The sequence below is a fragment of the Giraffa tippelskirchi genome, chromosome 11, assembly GCF_054371585.1.
Source record: "Giraffa tippelskirchi isolate mGirTip1 chromosome 11, T2T-mGirTip1v1.2.pri, whole genome shotgun sequence".
Lineage (NCBI taxonomy): Eukaryota > Metazoa > Chordata > Mammalia > Artiodactyla > Giraffidae > Giraffa > Giraffa tippelskirchi.
The window spans coordinates 145,664,914-145,685,507 of NC_137285.1; the positions used below are offsets into that span (position 1 = coordinate 145,664,914).

At 42.5% G+C, this 20,594-nt stretch overlaps 1 protein-coding gene across 50 annotated transcripts in view; it reads right to left on the minus strand.

Moving 5' to 3' along the window:
- PHF21A (PHD finger protein 21A) overlaps positions 1-20,594 on the minus strand; it is a 188,934-nt gene that overhangs the window by 3,662 nt on the left and 164,678 nt on the right. For 36 of the 50 annotated variants that reach the window (XM_081538382.1, XM_081538381.1, XM_081538377.1 and 33 more), the window contains 6 exons: positions 14,822-14,920; positions 11,892-11,943; positions 11,060-11,139; positions 10,544-10,604; positions 7,829-7,992; positions 1,142-1,297 (listed from right to left, as the gene is read on the minus strand). In XM_081538382.1, the coding sequence (XP_081394508.1) occupies positions 1,142-1,297; positions 7,829-7,992; positions 10,544-10,604; positions 11,060-11,139; positions 11,892-11,943; positions 14,822-14,920 (612 nt within the window). Of the gene's footprint in view, positions 1-1,141; positions 1,298-7,828; positions 7,993-8,066; positions 8,090-10,543; positions 10,605-11,059; positions 11,140-11,891; positions 11,944-14,821; positions 14,921-20,594 lie in introns of all 50 variants that reach the window. The other 14 variants (XM_081538387.1, XM_081538383.1, XM_081538388.1 and 11 more) reach the window with 1 other exon arrangement.

A 20,594-nucleotide genomic window follows, 5' to 3' on the forward strand; every position in this document is an offset into this window, starting at 1 on the left:
CAAAACCATGGCTATAGTTTCTGGACTATGAAGTTCCAGTTTACCAGCATTAGAGAATAAAGGTCAAGGGTAGGAAGAGCCAAGCCACCTGAGCCCTGGCATAGGCACAGGTGGGGACTGGGCAGGGCGTTCCCAACCTTTCAGACCTGCTGCATAACCCTCAGCCACGCCCTATGGTCAGAACCATCAGCACACAAGCTGCACCTCTGCATGACAGCAGCACCACAGGCAGGTTCATCCTTGACCTGACATGGGCTGCCTATCTCAATTTTAGCTTATAGGTCCCTCAAAGACAGCCTGATCAAGGAAATTAAATATCAACCTCAAACACTGGAGTATAACCTAGACCCTATGAAGAAAATTATCAGAGGGTCACAAAGCAGCATCAGTACGAGGACTGTCTCTACCACATCACAGAGACAGTAAGGACGAAGACTACAGATTTAAAGGGGGAGAGCAGAAGTCTCCCAAATCAGGATTCCAAAGAATTGAGCAGGCTCCTAAAGCTTGCTGAGTACTGGGCTTATTTATTTACTATTTATATGCTTGCCTATTTTCAAAAAGGTCTCAGGACAGCTTATCATAAAAACATGAAGACATACATGAATCATTAAGAAAAGAAAAATCAGAAACTAAACAGAAAGGGGAGGGAAGAGGCACTGTTTCTATTCTTTCAAGCGCATTAAATATTAAGATAGTACTTTATAGTTAGTGCTCTGATCCTGATGAGAACACAGGTTAAAAGTAAAACTGTTCTTATTTGAATTAAATGATAAATTGCACATTCTCCTTTAAGGATTTTATTTCCAGAGTTTCAACCATATGCTGAGTTTGGACCATTTTTAGAGAATGAGGCAGACAGTACTGTGGACTTTTAAGGGTAATGGTAATGAAAAGATACGTCATTTCAAATAGAGAGAAGCAGCTGGGTTCTCTCCACCTTATATGAGTCACTGCCTCATGAACTGAGGACCTCTGAGAGGACAGAGGTTCTGCGGGTGAGGGCTGTCCTGTGGGTGTGGCAGACATGGCCTGAAGAACTACCGGAGCAGGAAGAGACCAAGCCATTCCCCCAGATGAGAGGGGAGGGGGGTCTTTCTCCTCCTCAGCCCCTCGTCCTCTCTGACCCACCCCACAGTACCTGGTCCTGACATCTGGGACAGATCCACATGCCCTTGGGAATCGTTTTCAGAGGAGGGTCTAAGCAGTCCAGATGATATACACGGGAGCACGTGTCACACATCAGCAACTGGCCACTTTTTCTGCAAACACTGCAAAAATCCTCATGGATATCACCCTATGACATTGTGAGGAAAGGTAAAGAAAGGACAAAAGGGTAAAAGCTGAGTGTTAACATGCATGTTCTGAATACACATAATAAATGTTTTAGGACAATCAGTTGTGCCCCTCCAACTCATTACAAGAGTGCTCAGGAAAAGCAGGAATTACCAATGGTGCAAGCCCCCCACCTGGTCCATACAGTTGGGCTTCCCCAGGTGGGGCCGGTATTCTTAAGAGTTTACAGGAGACTGTAACTCTGTAGTCACCCAGGCCAAAATGAGCTTTAGAGGTGACAGCTCAGCGTTTATGTTTTAGTACAGTCCAACTCACAAATCATAATGTTGAAAGACCTTGAAATCCATTCATCAAAGTGTTCTACAATATGATACCCAAAATTCCCATTACCTATCATTTTTCAGGGGAGTTTAGAAAATTTGGAAAAGAAGACAGACAAGAAATAGAGGTTTTCATTAAACTCTTTGCTTGTTCTGGGAGAAAAACTATAGTCAAAATTCAAATGGGAAAGAATTAAGTCTGGAGCATATTAAACTCCTATGAGCATTCCAATATGAAGAATTAAAAACGCCAAACACTTGACAGCGTTCCCTTAAAACCAGAACTTGGCATTCGCTGTGCAGCGGCCCATTCTACTCCGGGAGGCTTCATTCCTCCCTGTGAGACGCTTCACTAGATGGAAGAAGAGGGGCCTAAGTCGCCCTGCTGGTCTCCCCCTGCCCCCACTAGTGATAGTTCTGGTACTCAGGTAAGTCTGCGCAAGCTCTCACAACAAAAGGCACCACCAGGAAAAAGCAGATCTATTTAAAATTTGGAGAGAACACATTTTTAAAAAATGAGGTATTAAAGAGGTGGTTTCCAGCAAGTCAATCCCTGGCCTATTCTCTGAACATTAATGCTGCTGCTAAGGACATCAGCGAAGGGAAGACCGAGGGGTTGTGCTAGAGGTTAGCTAAGAAGGCAGTGCCACAACTTGGGGAAGACTCCTTTTCACTTCCAGTGTGCTGTTTTAGAATTCCAGGCTATTCTGCCAGAAGGTCTAATACAGAAATTTTGCACAGGAAGCAAAGATAGAGCAATGCCCAGTTCTTCCTTTCTATGATATAACCTTTCAGCCACCAGTGCAGAAGTGAAAGTCGCTCAGTCGTGTCCGACTCTTTGCGACCCCATGGACTATAGAATCCATGGAATTCTCCAGGCCAGAATACTGGAGTGAGTAGTCTTTCCCTTCTCCAGGGGATCTTCAGGAATGTTCTCTTCTCAGACCTACAATTTCTCTCCAAAGGAAAGGAAAGGAGACTATCTGGCAGTATCTACATATCTAGGGTATTTGCTGGAGTAGAAAACTGGCTGCAAAAAGCTCTAAGATACATCAAAGTGTGGATGGATGCTAATCTTTTTTAGTAAGACAATGTTACCTTTGGACAGTAAAAAAAAGATACTTAGTAAATGTGCAAAAATACTGCAGGAGAATGCAGCATAACAGTTTAACTTCAAAGGCACTGAAAGACATAAAGGTTTCTTTCCTAGATTATCTATGACTTTCTTCTTTTGTTCTTAAGATCAGGCTGAGGCGAGTGCTCCTCTAGACAGCTCATCTTTCTTAAACCATACCCACATGCTTTAAGTCTGCGACTTTAAGGAGTTTATAGAAATTTTATGGTTTCCAAAACTCTTTTACATGAACCACAGGTAAAATTATCAGTGATGAAGTAAATGAGACAAACTGGACATCTTATCCCAAATACCTATCTTATTTGTTGGGTAGAGTTCTTGATCACTTCCCTTTGCTACTGAGTTAGGAGACCATCAGGAAGTGGAAGGTGGAGAGTACATAAAATAAAGGTTAAATAATTTCATTCAAGTTACTAAAGGAAAGAAAACTGTTGTCTTATTTACATATCTTGTAGCAGCAGTTCATAATCTGTTTGGTGTGAGGACCCCTTAGTAATTTTAAGAATTACTAAGCACTTTTGTCTACCTCAAAATGCTCGTTTACCTCAAAGTGCTTTTGTTTATGTGAGTTCTACCTATTGCTATTTATTGTACTAGAACTTTTAAAGCTTTTTTATTTTGAAATAATAACAGAATCACAGGAAGTTACAAAAATCATGTACTGAAAAATGTTAAAACCCAAGAACACACTAGTACACCTTTGGTTAGCCATCCCAGTGATGACATCATCACTGATGATGTCGTATGAGGAAAACGTCACTGTCCTACGCTTGATAGAATGAGAATGAAGATGGCAAAGAACGTTTTAGTGCTATCATGAAAATATTTCTGATTTTATATTTTGATTGATACTATATTTGAAAACACATATTTTGACCCACCCGAAAGTCTCAGAGACACGCAGACCACACACAGAGAATTACTGCCCATCGAAATGGAATATAAAATGCCAGGATATGTATTTCATCCACACAGAATTGATTCTTTGCTTAAAGAGAGCAGAGGCAGTCCCACGGAGGTGCTGCCACAGGTCCAAAAGCTTATTAGGCTTTGGTGACTGACCAAATTACTACCATAAACCAAACAGCAAGCTGAATGATGGCTGACCCAGGAGTCTCTGCTAGAAGCTGAGGGGTCTATGTTTTTTAGAAACACCCTGGCTATATCAATCACAACTTCATCATTTGCTAAAAGAATTTTCAACCGTGTCAACATATCTTTTCTTCTCATGAAAACGATGACAGTGGCAACAGGTATATCCTGAAGATTAGTGGCCAGCTGGGTCTTATATCACTAGCTCCTTCTGGATGACTATTGATCCCTAGGAAAGGCTTGCCTCTCGACTGTGACTGTTTAATTAACATTGTTGGGGTTTACGCTACCTGGAGGAAAACACAGATAGAGCCCTGTGTGATGATTTTAATCATTGCCACTGTTGGGACACTGAAAAAGTAGAACTCAATTATCTTTAAAGAAAATCCATTCCACTAGGGTTTTTATTTATTTGGTTTCTTTGGGTCTTAGTTGGGGCATGTAGGATCTAGTTCCCTGACCAGGGATCGAACCCAGGCTTAGCCACTGCACCACCAGGGAAGTCCCATCCATTCCACTAGGTGTAACCTAGAAGGTTCTCAACATATTTAGTGGTTTTAGAAAAGCTTTATTTCACCTTTAGTTTCCTGAAAAGAACAAAGTTTGCATTTTAAGATGAAACTTGGCAAAAGCTTTTCAGTTTGTGATTTGATCTGAATGGATCCTTTGGGTTCAATCAAATAAAATCATAACCCTCTAAGCAAAAGTCATAAAAATAGCATTCTTGAGCAACGACAGCTCAGCTACAGACCCACAATCACCTGTTCACCACCGTCTGTGCATCACCTTGCGAGGGATCCCGACCAAGAAACTGTGAGTGGGCAATACCTCGGCAATGCTTCAACTGAGGAAAATGGAGACAATCTCTGGGGCCAACAAACAAGGTTTTCAAACAAGGTGTCCTGGTACTCATTAACAGGACAGGCAGAAAATCTGTGTCCACCACTAATGCCAAAAGCCAATGCTGAATCTTGAGAGCAAGTCTAGGCCTATTGCCTTGGCTATGTCCAAGGAAGGAAACCTGCCCGAGAAGACGACTCTTCCATGACCCTGGTCCTCCAAAGATAACCCTTACTTTGCTGCTTCTGGAACTGTAACCCATGCTGTGCATACGGCCTTCTTTTGCTCTTTGTAGAGGAACAGACCACTAACAGAGGAGGGCATGGCAACCCACTCCAGTATTCTTGCCTGGAGAATCCCATGGACAGAGGAGTCTAGTAGGCTACAGTCCACAGGGTAGTGAAGAGTCAGACATGACTGAAATGACTTAGCATGCATGCATGCAGATCATTAATAAGTACAAAAAGAACCTTCAAGCTGAAAGGACATTTTACTTGAAGATGTAGCTTCAGGTAAAGACAAGCTCTGTAATCCACAAAAGAAATGGGACATGTACAAGATTAACTCCTTGGTCTCTCTTCTCAAACCTGCTCTTGTCATTCTGGTAAACGGCAGCTTCATCCTTTCGGTTGTTTAGGCTAAAATCTTTGGCTATTCTCTTTTTTCTCACATCCCCGTATCTAATTCTGCTCATTCTTCAAAATAGACACAGACCTTATCAGTTTTCTGTACCTCTGCCTCTGCCACTCGACTGCGCCAAGCCACTGTCAGCTCCTGCCAGGACGCCTGCAACAGCCTCCTACCTGGTCTCCCTGTGCTTCCACCCTGCCCTCCTCAGTCTCCTATAAAATCCAAGTAAATTCTGCAAATGCTTTAAACATAATAAATGCAGGCAAGCACCATCAAGGGATGCTAAAACCACTGAGTAAGACTGCTGGGCAAGGCTATGGTTTTTCCAGTGGTCATGTATGGATGTGAGAGTTGGACTCTAAAGAAAGCTGAGCACCGAAGAATTGATGCTTTTGAACTGTGGTGTTGGAGAAGACTCTTGAGAGTCCCTTGGACTGCAAGGAGATCCAACCAGTCCATCCTAAAGGAGATCAGTCCTGGGTGTTCATTTGAAGGACTGATGAAGCTGAAACTCCAATACTTTGGCCACCTGATGCAAAGAGCTGACTCATTGGAAAAGACCCTGATGCTGGGAAAGATTGAGGGCAGGAGGAGAAGGGGATGACAGAGGATGAGATGGTTGGATGGCATCAGTGACTCGATGGACATGGGTTTGGGTAAACTCCAGGAGCTGGTGATGGACAGGGAGGTCTGGTGTGCTGCGGTTCATGGGGTTGCAAAGAGTCAGACACAACTGAGTGAGTGAACTGAACTGAAGACTGCTGGAGTATTTTTACAGACTCAAAGCTATCTGCACCTAAGGAAACAGGCACCATTACAAGTAGAGACATTTGATGGAGTCTACTTTAGAGATGAAAGCTAACATCAACAATGAGACGGATGGACAACACTTGTCTCTTGAGATGCACCAAGAAGGGCTCATTATCATGTATTTAGTGCTCTTACAAAAATGCACACCCTGAATCTATCCTTGAGGAAACAATCAGATCATACAAATGGAGGGACACTATACAGCATGTGGCCTATCTTTTAAAAAACGGTAATGTCATGAAAGACAAAGACAGGCTGAAAAACGGTTCCAGGGTAAGGAGACTAAAGACAAAGCACCATAAAAATTAATGTCAAAAGTGATCTTGGATTGGACCCTGGAACAGAAAAAACAAAGTGCCACTAAGGCATTTACTGAGACAATTGGAGAAATCTGAAGATGGGCTGTATATCATAATAATAATGTTTTATCATATTCAAGTTCCTCAACTTGATAAGTTTGTTGTGGCTGTGTCAGAGAATATCTTTGTTTTCAGGAGATACACACTGAAGTATTTCAGATAAAGCTTTATGATGTTTGCATCTTACTAACTAGATCGGCCAAACAAGTGTGTGTGGAAGGGTGGGGAACAGTAAACGTGGCAAAACTGTACCAGTTGGTGAATCTAGGTGAAGGGTATACATTTGTTCTCTGTGTTGTTATTGAAGCTTTTCGGTAGGTTTGAAATTTTTTCAAAATAAAAAGTGAAAAGTAATGCACTCTTCTACTTAAAACCCTCCAGCATCTCCCGTCTCGTTCAGAGTTAAAGCTACAAGGCCCTGCAAGACTGGCCCGGCCTCTGACGTCTCTTCTCCCACAGGCTCTCTCGCCTGCTCGCACTTCCTCCTGTGAGCAGGGCTCCTGCACCGCTGTCCCCTACGCATGGAATGCCTCCCCACAGATGTTCCCACCTACTCCATTCCCACCAGAGACTCTCTCCATAAAACAGGACCTCCTGCCATAGCTCTGACCTTGTGCCCCTTTCTTTCACTGCACGTTTCATTATCTGACATTTAAATGCTCGTTTGCTTAGCCCCTGCCTGGGGCCATGCAATGTGAGTTCCCTGAGGGCAGGGATTGGTTGTGTTCCGTGTTCTGTCCCCAGCCTCAAGAGCACGAAGTATTTGTTAGCTGAAGTCACCACTCTGAAAGGGCTCACTTAAAAGACAGGTGGGGCGGGGCACCGTTTACACGCCTGCAGCCTCAGGGCCAGGGTTGTTAAGTATTGATGCTTTCTCAGAGACCTGTTTCTGATCAATTCTGCTGAATAAAGTGGCTCGAAGGAAAAGTTTTCCATGTCTTGAATTCTACTTGAAGCAAGAAACAAGGACTGTGGGGGGAAATGTGCATCTTTGTTCATTATCCCCACTCCCCCAAACTGATGACAAGATGCCTGCACACCTCTCAGTTATATAAGCTGACTTCCCCACCCCATCCCCCTTCCTGAGAACTCCTTCACTGCAGATAAAATCCAGACTGAAAACCCTGACCGAGCTTCCTGAGGTGGTACTTAACATGATTCTCAAGTTAATGGCAGGACCTGGGGCCCCAGCAGAAAGCTGCCTTACATGGCACACAGGGTCCTGGAGGGAGACCGCTATCCCAGGGTTAGTCAAGGCGATGCAGCTGGTAAGGAGACAACATATGATAACGGTTTCCCCAATTTAAGGTCTGAGAAAGAGAGTGAGCTTTTCCCAAGTTACTTACGTCTGTGGAGGTGGGGCTGGGCAGGGACACAGGCTGAACAGATGCAGGGAAAGTGAATGTGGTCTCTGTCTTTTCATTTTCAGGGGAGTCAGGATGACTGGATGGGGGGGATGTTGGGGTAAGGGCTCCAAACCCCAGCACTGCATTGTATTTTGGAGGACGACCTATATACCGAGAGAAGGGAACAAAAGGGGAAAAAAGGGGGAGGGAAAGAAGGGGGAAAAATGATCTTACATACCTTTGGCCAGTGTTCCTCATTGGCTAGCATGGAAAAGGAAGTGAGGTAGCAGACAGAAAGTTAATACAACAGTCCCAAAGAGAGGAAGAGAAGCAAAGATTTAAATGTCATTAGAAACAAATGCATGAATCTCAAAGGGAGGATAAGAGAGCCTCAGAGAATGGCAGGAGATTCTGGGTCATGTTAAAGGTCTTCGTCTTGGGCAGATTAGAGACATTCCTCAACTATTACAATCTGAGATTTCTAATGGGAAAACAAGATATCAAAGCTCAGTGGGAGCCAAGGCCAGGGATAAGAATTTATTTTATTTTTCCGTGTCTCTTGTACGTTGTTCCCTAAGGTTTTTCTGCAATCGCTATTCGTATAATAATATTAATGATTCTCAGTTCCCAGAGATATTCTCGAGGACTTCTGCTTATCCTTTTCTCTCCTATACACATTTTGGTCGCTTCACTTTATGAGGGTGGAGAAAGGCAAAGGGAAGAGGCAAAATTCAAGTTAACTACTCTGCCCCTTGCTGGCAGCGCTAGTAAGAGATATGTTCTGGGAGCAGCTGAAACCTAAGAGCTAAAAAGATGTTGTGGGTCTAACGACGACTTTAAGTACGCCTGGACTCAGATACCCTCCCAAGCTGATCAAGGCGTGCTCCCTGCTTCCCTCACAAACATGCCGGTGAACTACCTGTCTCAGCGTGTCAGGTAAGGCCCTGTCATCAGTAACACTAAAAACTGAGAGAGCTGGTCTGAGCAGGAGCATGGTGCGTCAAACCTCATGGCTACAGAGAGTCTACCAATGAGTCCGAATGGGTGTCGGAAGTCCAGGCCAAGCCCTCTTGCCTTATGATATATCAAGTCAGGGTCTTTGTCTTCCAGGGGCCAAGGTCATAGCTTCTAAGATGTCAAGTGATCAAAAGTGTACACCCAGCATACCACAGGCGAAAAAAAAAAAAACCAGAGAGGTACACAACTGCCTACGAGCACTGGTGAACGGTACATGGGATCATGACTTTGCCAACAGTTATTATTTATATTAGAATTATGCACAAGAGTCATGATTCTGTCAGATGTTACACAAATATTACCTATCTGTGTTAAACTGGCACCGTCTGCAGTACAAAGACAGATCCTACTGGTTTGTCTTTTCTAAGGCGTTTAGTGCTGCTGGAAGGGAAAGTGGACGATGAATGCTCTTTGTTTACCCACAGAAGGCATGTCCTAGGTATTGTGAATGAAGGCTTTCATCCTCTGACCTTGGCAAGAGATGCCAAGGTCTTTCTGGCTCATTTAACCCCTATCCTCTTAGTAGACACTGCCCACTGGCAGGCCAATTAACTGTAGCTTCCGGCTGGGGGCTCCTTTCTGAGGATTATGTCAGAGGTCACTAAAAATTGCCCAAATCAAAACAAAACTACAAAAAATAACCCATGACACTGTGGCCCAGGGATCGCTATGAAGCAAGCCCAGTGACTCCGGGACTCCCACCTAAGTGTGTTTTGGCTTCCAGAAGGAGGGACTGATAAACACTGCAGTGGGTCACTAAGGCGGGTGTGCTCTCTCTGGGGGAAGAGGTGGGAACGGTATAGTCGGCGCCCTGCCTGAGGCAGACAAAGGGTCGGGGTGGCCGCCTAAGCCTCCAGCAGCCCTGAGACCGCGTGTGCACGCACACAGATCAGTATGCCACTCCGCTCACTCTGCAACCTTGCTGGCTCAGAGCTGTAATTCAGGGCCACATCATCCGGGGGAGAAGGGACCTTGGGCTGTATCACTGACATCAAAGGACAATCTCAGAGCCCTGTTTATGAGCTCAAACTCTGAGCCATTAAGACCTATTTAGGCCTCCGGGGTGAGAGTGGAGGCTGCCCTGAAGGTGAGGTGGTGCGCCTGCCCTGGAGGGACTACAGTTGGCGGATGGAGCTCTTTAGGAATTTCTGCTTTGGGGAGCCTGTTTTGACGGTGATCTTTTCTTCCTTAGTTGGAGATGCCCTCTTTTCTCATACATTCTAAATTCTCAGTGTGGCTACCCCTCTCCTTCCTAGAAAGCCTGCAGCTCACAGATGCTTAAGAGTGATGCCCTGTCCTCACTGCGTCAGGACCATTCAGACACTACTAAGAACACCTTGGCAACAGCAGCGTTCTGCTTGGCTCAATGATGCTAAAATGCTTCCTCTTACAGGGTGTTCTGTTCACTGTGCTATTCATCAACAGCCTGGTGGGCCTGGGGCAGAAATGCTGCATTAAGCCATTCCCCTGAGCCAGCTCTGCCAGAACCCCAGGAAGGCAGCTTCGATCCAGTATACAGACCTCTAATAAGAAATGTCACTCTCTTTTCCCCCCATTCTCAGAGAACAGTAACAAGACCATTTTCAAGGGGTACAGGAATTAAGACAGGCTCCAGGACAATGGGAGGAGGGAGGGGAAGGAAACACAACACAGAAAGCAAAAGCAACAGCAAGGGGGAAGACATGAAAAGGTACTCACCTCTCTTCCGGGTCCCGGGGTGCATTGTACTGTTCAGGTACGTGACTGCACTCTTCTTACGCTTTGGGGAATGAAGAAGGAGAGGTGACTGGCTGAACAGCATGGTTATTACTAATACTGGTAACAAGCTACAGACCAAGCACAGCATGCCCGCCAACTTGCCAACTAGTTAGTGCCGGTCACCCCAAGGTCTGGGGTTATTATGTGTACTTGGCTCTAGGAGAATACTCCAGAGAGGTCTGTCTCTGCTTCAGGAGACAGTCATACTCAGGTGACAGGATGAGTTAAATTTTTAAGGTAGGTTTGTAGCTACTTGAACTTCAGGGAGAAACTAAGGGGAAAAACAGTGAGAAAAATGAAATAATGGGATCGGCCAGAGAAAAATCTGCCATTTTACAAAGCTGGCCAAGCACAATCTGGGTACTGCTCTTAAGCAGGTTTTCAGAGGGGAGGTACTGGACGAGTTGTGAATAAAACTGAACATGTGAAGGAAGGGCCGAGTGCTGACAAGAGTACCTCCGGCTCAAAGACCGCACCACTGTACACCGGATTCGCTGTTGTTCTTCTTTTCCGTTCTTGCCTCTTGCTTTGGATTTCTTGGGAAAGCAAAAGGTTTGGATTAGAAGAGAGGCACGGAGAACCCCGCCAAGCTTAACTTCCCTATTTACCTACTGGTTTTCCCATGACAAGTTAAGAAACGAGAGCAAGTCTCTCGCTTTCACTGCAGCCTCAGCCAAGGCAAGCACACGGCGGGGAGCAAACACGCAGGGCCATTCCCTCTTGCCTCTTGCAGAGCAAGGCCGTGCTGTCCTACAGGGTGGCTCTCTGTTGACTGAGAGCTTAACAGTAGACCACACTTGTAAACAAGCTATCCTGATCTATTTTTAGGTCACTATAATACAGGTGTGGGTGAACTTTATCCACAGACCTAGACTGAGTAATCATAGTTTACCATTCTTGAATCAAATAACTAGGAGAGGTACAGCTCTGCAACTATGCCCAAGATTCTGATAATCAAAAGTGACTGAAAAATAACCAAGACTTGTCAGAGGGCCATTTGCTACTTTGTGCTGCCAGAAAAAAAAAACAGTTTCCCTAAGTGAACAGCAGTCCCCTTAATCCAGGAAAGTAGGGAATTTCCCCAGGACAATAGTGTGGATAAATAAAGACAGGAGAGAAGCTGAACATTACATAGAAGGAAGGTAAGTTTACTCCAAAAAAAAAAGTCCACACGGGTTGAGTCACACTCTGTGTTCCCATTTTCAACTCTAACAATAAATCGAACACTGTTTTTGAGAACAAAGCTCTAGGCCAAAAGCAAGGCAGCGCCATGAATGTCTTCTCTTACCTTCTAGATGGTCATGTGTTACCAACCCTAGAGACACCATGAAGGCAAGTTTCTGTGCCAGAGAAACAAAAGAAGAATATATTTCAGTTTGGGTTCTCACAAAGCCAACTGCATGTTCCCAGTCAGACTCCTAGGGAAAGTCACCCAATGGCTGGAGGCAGGAAGAAAGCCAGGTTCAGGTGAGCAAGGAGCAGGCACCCTCCACTCTGAGAAGCCATGAAGCTGCCCTGGAAGCTTTCTAATCTTACAGGAATCAAAAGAGAAGCACTGGGGCCTGTATCTTCTACTTTCTCAATGACAGAAATCAGAATCTGGAAAGACCTAAGTTTTTCCAGAAAAATTCTCTAAGAGAAAAGAGGACTCCACACTGAAAAAAAAAAAAAAATACAGACAGTGTTCCAAAGAGCCTCCCATACAACAAGCGCCAAATTCTAAGTACTTCATTTGTCATACCAAGTCAAGAGTTCTTGTATTTTTACTACCACTGACTGGACAATGAAAGTTCAGCTGTTTTCAGGACAATGAAAACTCAAAACTAAATGAGTTTTAGGAATGATAGCAGGTGGTTCTGCTTAATACTGTGACTTTCCCATCAACCACAGACCTATAAATTATAGAGCGATTTCTCTCTGACCACCACTGTGAGCACCCCATTGGAAGCTGGACTGATGAGAACACTGGACTCCGAAGCTGGAACGTTCGTTGCTTAAAAATGGAGTGAGCAACAGATTGATTACTCTTTTGCTCTTTGGTTGCATGTGGGTCTGGAAAGTATGTCTTCATTTTCTGCTAAACCACTGCATGCAGCTGCTAAGTATGCCAAATGATATATCATCCATTTCTCTAACTGATGAATAAGGAAACATCATTAGTTGACACCCTCCTGCAGAATTATGTATACCACAGTTTGGTCTTTGAAAATCCAGACATTTTACCCTCAACATTAAACATCATGATATTTTGGCCTTAACTGACAGGTTCAGGCTACTCGAGTTACTGAGTGTTTTATAAAGATAACCTTGAACAAGCCACTTGAGAACACAGAAATGTCCTTTACTGGTATTCTCAGCATCCTGAAGAAATATTATTATTTTATTTCATATTTCAAAAGCAGGTGGGCACTTGTCCGTCCTCCCAACAGCCTGAGCGCTTCAGTAAGGAAAAGCCTTGGACTTGCTGCCCATTCTCTACACCGCATACACTTTGCAGCTGCCAATTAACTGCATTCCTAATTTTCACTATTCCTTCAAAACAAGATCAGAAGACCGTCTCCCAACTGTTCTCTGTTAATAAAGCAGTGTGTGAACTGACATTTTGATGCACCTTCTTTTAATCAAGTAACGGCACCCTTCTTGGCCACTCACATCCAACTCATCTTTGCCAGTCTAGATCAAGCTCATAAAAGACTTACTACATGGGGAAAAAAATCTCTTCCGTGGAACTGATTTTTAGTGATAAATAGAATAAAAAGTTGTCAAGAACTTTGGCCTCATCTATGTATCACATATATACCAATAACTAATTTATCCTCTTTATGGCAGTGATTCTGTCCAATTAGAAATACCTGTTATAACACAAGGGTACTTGCGTGCCCACATGGTGCTACTGACATAAGATATCCTTCAGTTTCTTTTGATAAGGGAACTTTACTAATAATCTGCTCTCTTTTTCACCCTTCAAGCCTAATACTTGACACTAATTTTGCAGATGATTTTGTGAGTTTCTCAGCAACATGCATGACTAGTACTTCTTTTTGGTTCAAGTTTTGGTATCTTCTTTAAAAAACAAATTAAAAATTAATTCATTTCACATCATAAAGAATTATAATTTGTATTTGTAGAAAAACCTGAACTGGCTTAATAAATCATTGCTCTAAAATAATGACATGAAGCTTTGATGGCTTCATGCCACTATCTGCTGCTGCTGCTGCTGCTAAGTCGCTTCAGTCGTGGCCGACTCTGTGCGACCCCATAGACGGCAGCCCACCAGGCTCCCCCGTCCCTGGGATTCTCCAGGCAAGAACACTGGAGTGGGTTGCCATTTCCTTCTCCAATGCATGAAAGTGAAAAGTGAAAGTGAAATCGCTCAGTCGTGTCCGACACTTAGCGACCCCATGGACTGCAGCCTACCAGGCTCCTCCGTCCATGGGATTTTCCAGGCAAGAGTACTGGAGTGGGGTGCCATTGCCTTCTCTGAGCCACTATCTGACCTGGTTTCATTACAAAGAATGCACTGAGGACAGAAGGAAATGGATTGCTGGTCTGAAAAAAATCCAACTATCAGATATTCATCATCATATTACCTGTCCACATTTTTCTTTTAGAGCTGCTTGTACAAAAGTATCAACTATAATATTCTCTTGTCAAAGGACACACAAATTCACAATCTGTATTTGTACCAGAGTTTTGCTATTTAAGTTTATAATTCTGTATTAAGTTGCAGTACAGATGCTACTATTTTCATCCCTACTTTTGTGCTTCAATGATCTACTTTTGAGCTACTGATTCATCTGGGATTTGGGGATCTAATGCAATACAATAGTAATAACAAAAATGCACATGTAACAAGTGTAATCAGTAACACAGATCGACGTTAACTGAGTGAACAGGATAGCTTATAAATGCTGGCTGAGACAAACAAAACAGAATGTTCATTAGAAATGCAGGGGGTACCTGGGGAAATGGTCATGAATCACACAATTCAAATCTGTGATACAGCTATGGAATCTCTGTTTGCCAGCTCATGAACACTACAGGCCAGCCACACTCTTAATCTGTCCCAAGCCAACCTGATTTGGCAATAACATCACTGAAGAGTGAGAAAGCACAAGAAAAGGAAACCAAGTGATTCAGAAAGCAAGGGTCCCCTCTGATATGTGAGACTAAGTCACATCTCAGAGACTGAGCCGCGCCTTGGAGGGCTGGGCCTACCTGAGGGTTCTCCTCCCGCTTTGGTTTGGGTGCAGCAGGCGGAGTGACGGTGCGACTCTCCGTTTGTTTCTCATCTGTTTCTGCGTGGGATTTAACCGTCTACAAGAGGAAAATTAAATGAAACTTCAGAACTCACTTTTTATTAAGAGAATAAAAGCAAACATACTTTGTTGCCAACAAGAAAGAACAGAACATACTCAAACCGGAAACATTAATAAAGGAGGTAATATGGACTTCAGGTTAGAAGGGGGAGGGACTTCCCTGGTGGTCCAGAGGTTAAGACTGTGCTCCCAGTGGAGGGGCTGGGTCTGATCCCTGGTCAGGGAACTAGATCCCACGTGCTGCAACTAAAGATCCCACGTGCTGCAACAAGACCCAGAGCAGCCAAATAAAAAAAATTACAATAGTCTATTTCTATGTATGTTAGGATGCAGGAGTAGTTTTCCAGAAATAGGTCCATTCTTGTTACGTATAAGGTCAAGTTCTAGTTCACAGTGCGCTTCAGATCTGAATGATGTGAAAAAAAAAAAAAAAAGTCTTACATGCACACTTTCCTACTTCAGAAGAATTCCAATCACAGCCGTAAGAGAGGTTGCAGAACTCCCCTTACTCGGGACACTTAAAAATCTGCCTGTATCATCCATTAGAGGAGAGATGCAATTGCCAAGGAAAGACTATCTTGTAAAAGGCTGACATCCTGATTGTGACCAACCTCACCTTCCAGGTGCGTCCATTGAAACAAAACACCACCAGTAGCATTACCATGTTCAGACAAAGAGGAAGCTAGCAAATTGGTAGACTGGGGGCTGGGTTTGCCTTTCTATTCTTATCATGACTCAATGGCTAACTCATTATATGAAACCCTCTGTAAATACTGAAATGATATGAGAACAGTGGATACAAAACTATAAACACAAACCTAATTTATTTTTTCAAAATTAAAAACAATGCAGATGCAAATGGTCTTTTTGTATGGCAACAAGTAATTAAATAAAAGTGAAACTGTCTGATTACTGATGAGAAGGAGCCAAATGAAAACCAAATGTAGAAAGAAGGTTCTACAAGCAGGATATCAAAAGGTTTCAGAAATCATTATGTTGTGAAATATTTTACTAGATCTGGAAAACAAACATAATAACAAAGACTTTTCACTTTATTTCCTGGCCATGTCCATTATTTCCCTTCTGCTTCTCACATTATTACTTTAGAAAAGTTTAAGTATCTGTCTTATCAGTACTGTGGCAACCACTAGGGGCATAAATGCTACTCTGTATTTTTTTTTTCATCACGGTAATATTTCCACCTCTGGACTATACGTAAGCCACTTGAGAGCAGGATTGGTCTATGCACTTTAGCATCTCTTTGCACCCAGTACAGGGCCTCATCACAGAGCAGGCACGCTGTAAACAGGTGCTGATCTTCTGAGTGGGGAGTAGAACCTACCGGAAGAATCACTTGCTCTCCTCTCTCATACACTTTTTTTAAACCAAAAAGGACACATTTCCCCCATAAAAGAAACCACCAAACATACCTACAAAGGAACACGATGGGAAAGTAGTTTATAGTGATAGTTTTAAGGTCCTGGGTGCCCAGGAGCTTATTTCACACTCTGTGAATCAGAACAACAGGAGTCTGACGGGGAGGGAGAAGAGGTCAGTTGTAAGGGTTTAACGCGCTGCTCTGAGGTTGTGTGAAGTCTCTCAGGGTCTCTTATTCCCATCTCTAGGGCTGAATAAAGCAGGCAGTGAGTGGTAATGCCTCCAGGGAAGAGCAAACCAATTCCTCTTCACTAAGGAATTATCCAAGGTTCAAATTTTCTCTCATGTAAGAAGAGTACAGCTATCTCAAGGTTACACAAAGAATACCAAAATCATCCAAGAAAATAAAGATAAAGCAAACAAAACAACAAGAAGGGAGACTTTCCTGGTGGCTCAGCGGTAGAGAATCCGCCTGCCAATGTAGGACACACGGGTTCAATCCTTGGTCCAGGAAGATTCCACATGCCACAGGGCAACTTGAGCCTTGACATGACTGCAGTTCTGGACTACTAGTCTGAATGCAAATTTGTCAGGGACCTTGAGCCAGGACTACCAAGCTGAGAGGCAACCTGATTTCTGACCTCGAGAACCGTGTGGGATAATAAATTTTTGTTGTTTAAAACTGCTCAAAAGAAACAAAAAACATTCAGGTAGGGGAGTGACATCACAGAAATGGCTGGACAGGGAGTTTTAGAATCATTCCTTTCACTGAAACAAACATTCAGCTGGCAGAAACAGACAGAATCAACTTTTTAAAATTTTGGAATCTAACAAAAAACTGAGAACAACCAGGGAGGCGCCCAATGAACAAAGAAGCTGCTAAATTTTGTTAAGAAACTACTTTTCCCTACCTACCTACAAAGCCATCCGCTGGCTCGGCAGAGGCTCTGGAGATGGTGACCTCTGCTCCTGGTGTGTTTTGCTGAGCCTTGTTTTCAACGTATGGCTGTGTATTCTGACCTGTCTGGCAATCCTCTGAGGACTGGTACAGAGGTTGATCCTTGTTTGCCCGCCTAAGGCTGGAGTGGCTTTCCAAGTACCATCTGATGAAAGCGTCTAAAGACATAAGCTACCTGTAGTTATGTGACTCAAGGCCCAGGAAGAAGGAGGCTGAGGAGGAAGATTCTTAGGAGTAAAGGCTTTAAACGGCTAGCCCATACACTGGGGAATCCAGAGTGCATAGAGCATTCCTGGGACTAGACGCATCTTTAGAAAAGAGCTGAGAGAACCCTAAGCATGCACCTCTGCTGACCTTTGAGCTCTGTCCAAGAAAGAGGTGAAGTCTAAGACAGTTACAGGTGGCCTGTTTAGCACTGAAGGAATGCCCCTGCTCAAAGCCAATCTGCAAAGACCAAGAAAGGGTTTCTGTTTTTGTTTTAATTTACTTATTATTACCTTTTTCTTCTTTTTGGCTCCAGTTGTTTAAGTAAATCTAATAGGACAGAGATTTTAATAACCACAGATGACAAGAAATAGTATTTGCAAAAATAGTCTGGAAAAGGCACTAAACAGAAAAACAACAGAGGCTCTCAACAATCAATAACAATAAACCCTGGGGTAGGGCAAGAATCTAATTTCCCGAGTTATCACGTTGTAATTTAAAAGTGAACGTTTTTCACAATTAGGAGGCACACAAATAAACAGGAAAGTATAGCTGTTTCATTGGGGAAAAACAATAAGACGACACTGGCCTTAAGGAAGCCCAGACATCAGACTCCCTAGAAAAAGACTTTAAGTCAACTGTCTTAAATATGCTCAAAGAGCTAAAGCAAACCATGGCAAAGAATGAAAAAATAATCCAGGAGAACAACATCTTACCAAAAACAAAATATTAATACAGAGATAGATATTATTTAAAAGCAGCAAATAGAAATCTGTGACTAAAAAATAGCTGAAATGAAAAATTCACTAAAGGAGTTTAGGCAAAAGAAATAATCAGTGAACTTGAAGACAGGACAACTGAAATTAACCAGTCTAAGGAGTAGACACAAAAACAACTGCAGAAAAATGTACCGAGCCTAAGAAACCTGTGAGACACTACTAAGCATACTGACATATGTGTTATAATTCCCAGGGGAAAAGGAGAGACAGAGAAACAGAAATGATCTTTAAAGAAATAACAGCTGCAAACTTCCCAAATTTGATGAAATACAGGATCTATAGGCATACCTTGCTTTATTTACTGCACTTCACATTATGGGATTTTGCAGATATTGCATTCTTTACAAACTGAAGGTCTGTGGCAACCCGGTCTCTATGTCACATCTTGGTGATTCTCACAATTTTTCAAACGTTTTTGTTATATTTGTTAAGTTGTTCTTTGATCAGTGATCTCTGATGCTACTACTGCAGAAGATTATAACCTGCTAAAGGCTCAGATGATGGTCAACATTTTTACCAATAAAGCATTTTTAAATTAAGGTATATGCATTTTTTTTGGACATAATGCTACTGCACACTCGGTATACCACAGTATAAACATAACTTTGATATGCACTGAAGAACCAAAAAATTCACGTGACTAGCTTTATCTGCTTTATTGTGGTGGCGTGAAACTGAACCCACAGTATCTCTGAGATTTGCCTGTATACATCTAAGAAGCTCAATGACCTCCAAGGAGGATAAACTCACAGAGACTCATACTGAAACACAACACAATCATGCTGTCAAAAGCCAAAGAGAATCTTGAAAGCAGCAAAAGCAGAACGATGCATCACCCCTTAGTATGGGGTCCTCACTAAGAGTAACAGTCAGTTTCTCATCAGAAACCACAAGACCAGAAGGCAATGGGATGACATGTTTAAAGTGCTGAAAGGACTTCCTTGGTGGTCCAGTGGTTACGACTCCACACTTCCACTGCAGGGGGCATGGGTTCAATCTCTGGTCAGGGAATTAAGATCCCACATGCCATGTGGTATGGCCAATAAATAAATGAAATGCTGAAAGAAAAAAAGACTATCAACCAAGAATTCCATTTCCTGCAAAAAGCCAAGGGAGTTCATTGCTAGCAGGCCTGTCCTAAAAGAATTCCCTTTAGATTCTTCAGGATGAAATAAAAAAACCTTAGACAGTAAATTAAACCCCCTCCCCCAAAACAAAAACTTCAGTAAAGGTAACTACATAGGTTAATGCAAAATCCAGTATTACTGTATCTTTGATTTGTAACTTTCCTTTTTGCTTCCTATATGATTTAAAAGAGAAATGCATAAACAGTAATTATAAATATGTTTTCATGGCTACACAATACATAAAGATGTAACGTGAGACAATAACGACATAATGGGGTGGGGGCAGAGCTTTTGTATACTACTGAAGCTAAGCAGGGATCAAATCAAGTTACACTGGTCCAAAAAGATGTAAGACATGCAGATAACACAATAGGAAAATGGCATAAGTCTTCACCTATCAGTGACCACTTTAAATGTAACTAGATTAAACTCACAAATTAAACAACAGAGTGGCAGAATGGATTAAAAAATAACAAGATCCAACAATATACTCTCTACAAGAGACACATTTTAGAGCCAAAGACACAAAAAGGTATCCATCAAAGAATGGAAAAAGATACTGCATGGAAACAGTAGTCAAAAGAGTATAGGGATGGCTATACTAATACCAGACACTTAAACTCACTTTAAGTCAAAGATTGTTATAGGAGACAAAAAGGTCATTATATATTGACAAAAGAGTCAATTCATCAAGAAGATATGACAATTTCAAATACATAGGCACCAAACAACAGAGTCTCAAAATATATGATGCATATACTGACAGAACTGAAGGGGAGAAATAAACAGTTCTATAATAATAATTGAAGACTTTAATACCTCACTTTAAATAAAGGGAAGAACACGTACAAAGAAGATCAATAAGGAAATTGAGGACTTAACACTGTAAACCAGCTAGACCTAAGAGACATATAAAGAACAACCCACTCAACAACAGAATACACATTCTTCTTAAGTACACATGAAACATTCTTCAGGATAGACCATATTTCAGGACACAAAACAAATCCTAATAAATTTTAAAAGACTGAAATCATATGAAGTATTTTTTCTGATGATAATAGAAGCCAGAAGTTGATACAAAGCAATATTGAAAAATTTTAAGTAGGTAGAAATTAAACAACATACTCTTAAACAACCAGTGGAACAAATAAGAAATCACTGGGGAAATTTTCTACCTCCCTGAAGAATGAAAACGATAATTGTACATACCCAAACTGATGAAAC